Consider the following 6,819-nt stretch of genomic DNA (forward strand, 5'->3'; position numbering starts at 1 on the left):
AGAGTTGTTTTCTGCAACTTATTGCACTTAACTCTTTTTAACGTCAAGCAATTCTCTGCTATATGCGTCGAACTAAAACTTTGACCTTTTGCAACGTTTTGATTTAAGTAGCCTAATATTAAAGTGATTCAGATATCGCACACCCTTGCGATATGCATATTGCGATATTTACATTTGTGATATTTCGATAATTTCAATATATCGTGCAGCCCTAGTATCTATTAGGGGCTGCAAGATAATATTTAAACAAATTGCAATTATTTTGCTAAAAAATTATAATCATGATTATTAATCTTAATCTTTTTCATTTGGGAAATTTCTTTTTACAGTTATTGTGCTTTCACATAAGCACAAATTAAGAAAATGTCAACTCGTACACATGGTTTATTGTACGTTATCTAGTTTCAAGTTTCATTATATTTATCATACATAAACGTTTTCTCTACAGCACATGTATTGTAGCACAGAGGTTGCATTTATTCAGCAACCACAATCACAAAAAAATATAGTCAAGATTAATGTTTGGATATATCACAAATATCGCAGATGATTATGCTTAAATATTGAAGAGAAGCAGAAATCATGATCACGATTAAAATATAAATATATTCGTGCGGCCATAGTATTTATTAATATTTTGATTCCCCTTTATATTTTCTTTTTTAGTTAATTTTGTCTTGATTTTATGTATTTTTGTACTTTTTTTAATTAGTTTTTGTTTGTTTAAAAGAAAATCTAAATGGTTTTCCATTATATTTCAGTTTTAAATGGTTAAGTTGGTTAAGCTTTCTTGCTTGCAACATTTCTAGTTTGTTTCTTATCCAATATCATTTCATTTCTCATGTGTTTTATTTTAGGATAACACTGAAGATAAGTTGGTGTTTTAAAAGAACTGTTATTGAAGTTAAGTGGATGTTCACATGTGGTTTGCTCCTCTAGGCACAATCCCAGTTTGCCAATGCCACCTCCAGCACCCCAGCCATCACTCAGGGGGTTTACCAGCCACAGCCTGCCACACAGGGGATGCCAAGCTCAAGTGAGCCCCGGCCTCTGCCTGTCTGTCTTCCTTCGCTGTCTGTCTTGCTTCTATCTACCTTATCCTGCCATTCTCTCTTTCATTTCTAAAGTGCTGAGTGAGAGCTGTTTTTATAGAGATGAAAGGCTTGCCAATGTTTCGTGGCATTGTCAAACAGGAAATGAAGACATGCCTTAGGGAATCTGGGAGCAATTCAACAACCTTCCCTACTTCCTTTTTTTAATCTCAGTGTAAAACAAGCGCTCAAGTTGAGGCCCTCTTATCCAGGCAGCACTGCCTTCCACCTTTGTGCTCTTATTGTGTCCCTGTGTGCGGCCTCTCAAGACACTGCCAGGATATTACATAACTAGATCGTTAAAAAATGAGTTTTTTAAGGTGGGGGTTCATACAGTACTGTAACTTGTGCTGATACGATGGTCCCTGAAGCTCACGTTATTATAGCCTCAAAGCATTGGTCAATAGGGTGAAATTCTTTATAACAATGTCAGTGTGATTGACATTGTCCTGTTATGTTGTCTAGATGTATTATATATGTAAAAAATATACACAAAATATACATAAAAATATTTTTGTGAGTGTGTGTATATTGTTACCCCCTCATATATATTTTAGAATGTTTCACATACACATTTATAGAAAATAAGTCTATGCTCACCAAAGCTGTTTATTTCAATTAAAACTATAGTAAAAACAGTAATATTATGGAATATTATTACAATTTAAAGTACTGTTTTCTATTTTAATATATTTAATATTTTATTCCTGTGATGGCAAAGCTGAATTTTCAGCATCATTACTCCAGTCTTCAGTGTCACATGATCCTTCAGAAATCATTCTAATATACTGATTTGCTACTTAAATATTTAGTATTATTGTCAATGTTGAAAACAGTTTATTTTAAAAAAAAAATGAATATTTAATATTTTTGTGGAAACTGATACTTTTTTAGGATCCTTTTATGTGTGTATGTAGCTGTATAAATGCATGTCTGGGTTTTTCCCACCATCATCAGGTCCAGTGTAGAAATTTAGAGACGGACTGGTGTGCTAGTTTGTTTGTGTAGGAACATGTTTCATAGGCGGACATTTTCCTATCTGAGTGCTGGATAAAGCAGGAGGAAAAGAGGGGAGGACTGTAGTCATGACTCAACTCAGGAAATAATTACTGGATGGAAACATTCATTGCCGGAGTCTGAAACCAGCGACTGGCTGAGTGTCGACACTTGAACTCTCTGTTCTTCCCAGTTCTCTGTTTTTCTGTGTTCTGCTTTTTTCACTTGATGCTGTCATAAAACACACTCAAACAAACTACATCACTATGCTACTATGTTAGCTGTTAGCTTTGTCTGTGTCATATGGATAATCTTTCTCTCCCTCCAGCTCTGTATCCCAATCTGGAGGAGCTGGGTGACTATATGGGCCTCCGTCTGAACAGCGATGAGGTCCAGAGAAACCTTGCGCTGGTCCCTGTGGCTGACAATGTAAGTGATTGTCACTGAACACACCTGTTTATTTTTAGAGTTCAGTTCCCTCTAAGTATGGGCACTCATAAAGAAATATTTAATATATGCAAACAATGACATTTCAGAGTCTCAAATGTTTCCCTAGCAGTGCTGTTACTCTTTCCTGGTTTAGTTTGCTCTACAGCCTGTTTTTCCATCTCTGTCACCGTTGCCGTATACAATATTTTCTCTGTTAAAGCAGCCAAGAGTAATTGTGTAAGATTTGAAAAAGAGGAGGAGGCGGTGGTTGTGTATGTGCGTTAGCATCTGTGCTTTTGGGAGGTTGAATTTTTTTTTTGGTTTTTGTTATTTTTCTCTGAATAGTTCAAACTGGCCACAGGGTGTCTTATTCTTTTCAGCATCATTCCTGGAAGCAGAGCTCAGAATGATTCATGCACCATAAGGCATGTGTTGGAGTAATGCTAATGTAGGCTGCTTTCAGAGAGCATCTTAAAAAGATACTCCGTGTTCATAGTACTGAACATTAGACCAGCATCTCCCTTTTTGCATCTTTTTGTGTCAAAGATCCTCATAGCCCCATTAATAAGGCCCAAATACCTCTTAATCAACAAAAAACCACTAATGTATTAATCTTTTCACTAATACTGGATATCAAAAAGCGACTCGCCTTATAGCTCATTCTATTATCTATATCTTGTTTTGTTCCATAAAAAGAAACCGAAAAAACACCAGATTTAATCATAGTTATTATTTTATTACAGTAATTCATTCACATTAGACATTTGGTATCAGTTACAGTGAATAGTTTTTATATATATATATATATATATATTAGGGCTGTCAGTAATTTTAAAAAAAATAATTAATTACAGGGTGCTGCGATTAATTAATCTAATTAATCGCAAACTAAATTTGGCTGTGAAAATACCCCCAAAAGATAATTTAACACAATAATAGTTAATGTTTAGGCTACAATAGCCTAACATAAACTATGGAACATAAAAGAAGATCATTTGAGAAACATCTCAATATTTTTTGTTCATACAGTGAAAGTCACTGGGAACTAAAACAGCTTTGTTACCAACAGTCTTCAAAATACCTTCTTTTATGTTGTGCAAAAGAAAGTAAGTCATTCAGGTTTGAAACAACATGAGGGTGAGTAAATGATGACAAAATGTATTTATTAATTAATAAATTTTTGGTGAACTATCCCTTTAATGTTTTTTATTGTATTTATTATAAATTAAATAATAGGCCTACTCTAAAGAAGAAACTAAAACTAAAACTAGCAGGTGGCGGTAAATGTCTTTATTCATTCGATTCGATTCGTTCAAAGGGCTGATTCATTCAGGAATGAAGTAAACGGCTCTCTCTATGACTGCATCCGAAAACTTAGGCAACTGACTTGCTGCCTCGCTGCCGTTTGAGGCAATGACTTTGCAGGCAGCGTTTTTGCACGAAGGCACCTCATGAAACGGTTTAATGATCTACAACAAAATAGAACAAGTTTTTGTGATAACTAAACAAATATTTAAATACTATAATACTGATTTCTCACTAGAAATAACATCAAAAGTGAAAAAAGTTAGTCAGAAATATACATTTATACACAAACTGACCACCAAAAGCAACTTTCAGACGCCATCTTTATTTTTTAACTCAACCGTCACAGAATGGAACGCACGGGATTGTGGGATATCAAAGGCAGCGAAGGATACATCTATGCTGCCTTCAAAATTCGATCAGAAGAAGGTACCTCCGGAGACAGGAAGTAAAGTAGAATTTGGATTCGGACGTGCCTTGCTGCCTTCCTGCCTTGGAATGCTGCCTCCGAAGGCAGCATTTTAGAGCTTTCGGATGCAGCCTATGAATGGGCCTTTGAATCACTGGTTCACAAGATTCGTTCACGTGAATTCATTCAGAAACTAAACACCGCTGTGTTGCTCACAGATGCACAACAGTTCTGCTGTGGCTTTATAGGTAATTTTTCTGTGGCAATATTGAACAAAAACACACAATATTGTGTTTAAAATATAACGCAATATAAACTTCTTGTTTACTGAACTGTTGTATAAAATCACATTTGCACCGTATGTCTATGATTTGCACTCGTGTTCTTCGTGACAAAAACAGCACTCGTGTGATATTGCTCTTGCTGCTGGTGTGATATGCTTATCATGATATAAATAAGAGACAAAAACTCATAAAGGGGCATTTTTGCCCCAATATCTTGAATTTTAGGGCATAACTTTGTTTATGGGGTTGTTGCCCTGCATCATTTTTGTCAACAATCAACTATATGAAATGTAAGATGATGTACAGGTTTGGGGACGGGGCCAGTGTGTTAACTTTTTTCATAACTAATTAATCAACGCGTTAAACTGACAGTCCTAATATATATATATATATATATATATATATATAATTACTCTTCATATATATATATATATATACACACACCATTTAGGCTACCATTACCATTTGAAAGTTTGGGGTCTGTAGGATTTTTAAATGTTTTTAAAGTATTTTATGCTCATCAAGATTGCATTTATTTGTAAAAAAAAAAAATTGTAACATTATCAATTTCTTTACCGTCACCTTTGATCAATTTAATGTGTCCTTGCTGAATAAAAGTATTAATTAAAAAAAACAACCTTTTTGACCCCAAGCATTTGAACTGTTGTGTAAATATACTATTGCTAATGTTCAACAAATTTGAGTTTTACACCCCTCTTATCACTTCCTTTCACAGCTTCTACTGTCCTATCATAATAAAGGCATAAATGCAAATAAATAAAAATAAATAGATTTATTAAAATATTTAGAAATTAACATGAACCTATATTAACATTTCTAGCTAATATGTTAAGTAACATTAAAATTTAACCTTTATTGTAGTATTTAGGTGTTTCTTAGTTATCTTCTACTGACAACATATTTGTAGGTCATGAATTCTTAATAAGCTTTACAGCTTTGACAAGGCAATATATAAATGTTTTCGAGAACCCACTGGTTGGAAAGTACTGCATTAGACCATTTGCATGGACCACAGTTAACTTTTCATGTTGTATATGTGAACAATGCACTCACACGTATGAGAATAAATACAAATGTTCTCTTGCTTGGCAGCAAGTGGCAGTGCCAAGTTCTGTGGGTGGCATGGTGCGGCCCGTGACCGGTGCAGACATGGGTATCAGGAGGGCAGAGATTCACCCAGGTCTTCGGGAGGTCATCATCTGCAAAGACCAGGAAGGAAAGGTCGGACTCCGACTCAGAGATATCGATAATGTGAGTAAAGCTCTTTGCATTAAACTCTTCCTCAGAGTCATAATTAGCATCGTGTTTCATTGTTTTGAGTGTGTAATTGGTATGTAGGTTAATCGGTAATATGTTTTAGGGCAGCACACCCTCATTCTGAGCAGATGTGTCATTCTTATCATCACCAGCAGGTTGAGGTGTTATTATCTTTCATGCGTGTCATTTCCTCTTTCTGTAGGGAGTGTTTGTCCAGCTGGTGCAGGCGAACTCTCCTGCGGCGTTGGGTGGCCTGCGTTTTGGAGATCAGGTTCTGCAGATCAATGGGCAGAACGTTGCTGGCTGGAGCTCAGATAAGGCCCACAAAGCTCTGAAGGCAGCAGCTGAACAGCGCATCGAGCTCATTGTCCGTGACAGGTCAGTCATTTCTATCAATACAGTATAAACCAGTGGTTCTCAACCCGCGACCCGCGGGCCGCATGCGGCCCGTCACGAATGCTGAACACAATTTAAAAAATTTACTTTCAGTTTTACAATTCATTTTAGTTTTTACATTAATTTAAAAATGTACTAAATAAATATAAGCTATAGCCTAATGTTTTTATGTAAAATAATTTTGTTTTTCATATATTATTTTTAGACATGAGCAGAACTCACATAGCCTAATTAACGTTACGTATTTAAAGTAACAACCAAGTGGCCAGCGGCAGACAGTGAGCATATGCTTGATCAATTTAGCCTTCTCAAATCATCACGACTTGACTAAAATAAAATCTATAGATATAAAACAGTTCAAGCATATAACAATGTTTAAACGTTAAACCTAGATAAATGTGCGCTGTATCCAATAGTTTGTGCGGAGAGTGGAAGCTAAAGCGCGCTTTGCAGGACAGAGACGCCAGCGCGATCACTTGCATTTTTTTTCAGTGGATACACCGTCATTTTTGCTCATAAAGGTAAGAGTAATACATCATTCGTAACTGTAAAGGGTCTACTTTTATTTGTGTGCACTCACAATATCAACAAAACGTTGTGCTTTTATAAAATAAAGAAATCAAACATGATG

The 6,819-nt window shown here is 35.5% G+C and overlaps 1 protein-coding gene across 1 annotated transcript in view; it reads left to right on the forward strand.

Annotated features, from left to right (window-relative positions):
- sdcbp2 (syndecan binding protein (syntenin) 2) overlaps positions 1–6,819 on the forward strand; it is a 21,683-nt gene that overhangs the window by 8,991 nt on the left and 5,873 nt on the right. The window contains exons 3-6 of the mRNA XM_016511851.1: positions 940–1,036; positions 2,416–2,516; positions 5,628–5,786; positions 5,995–6,170. Coding sequence (XP_016367337.1) covers positions 940–1,036; positions 2,416–2,516; positions 5,628–5,786; positions 5,995–6,170 — 533 coding nt within the window. The remainder of the gene's footprint in view (positions 1–939; positions 1,037–2,415; positions 2,517–5,627; positions 5,787–5,994; positions 6,171–6,819) is intronic.

This window comes from Sinocyclocheilus rhinocerous, unplaced genomic scaffold (assembly GCF_001515625.1).
Source record: "Sinocyclocheilus rhinocerous isolate Xijiao unplaced genomic scaffold, SAMN03320098_v1.1 scaffold565, whole genome shotgun sequence".
Taxonomy (NCBI): Eukaryota; Metazoa; Chordata; class Actinopteri; order Cypriniformes; family Cyprinidae; genus Sinocyclocheilus; species Sinocyclocheilus rhinocerous.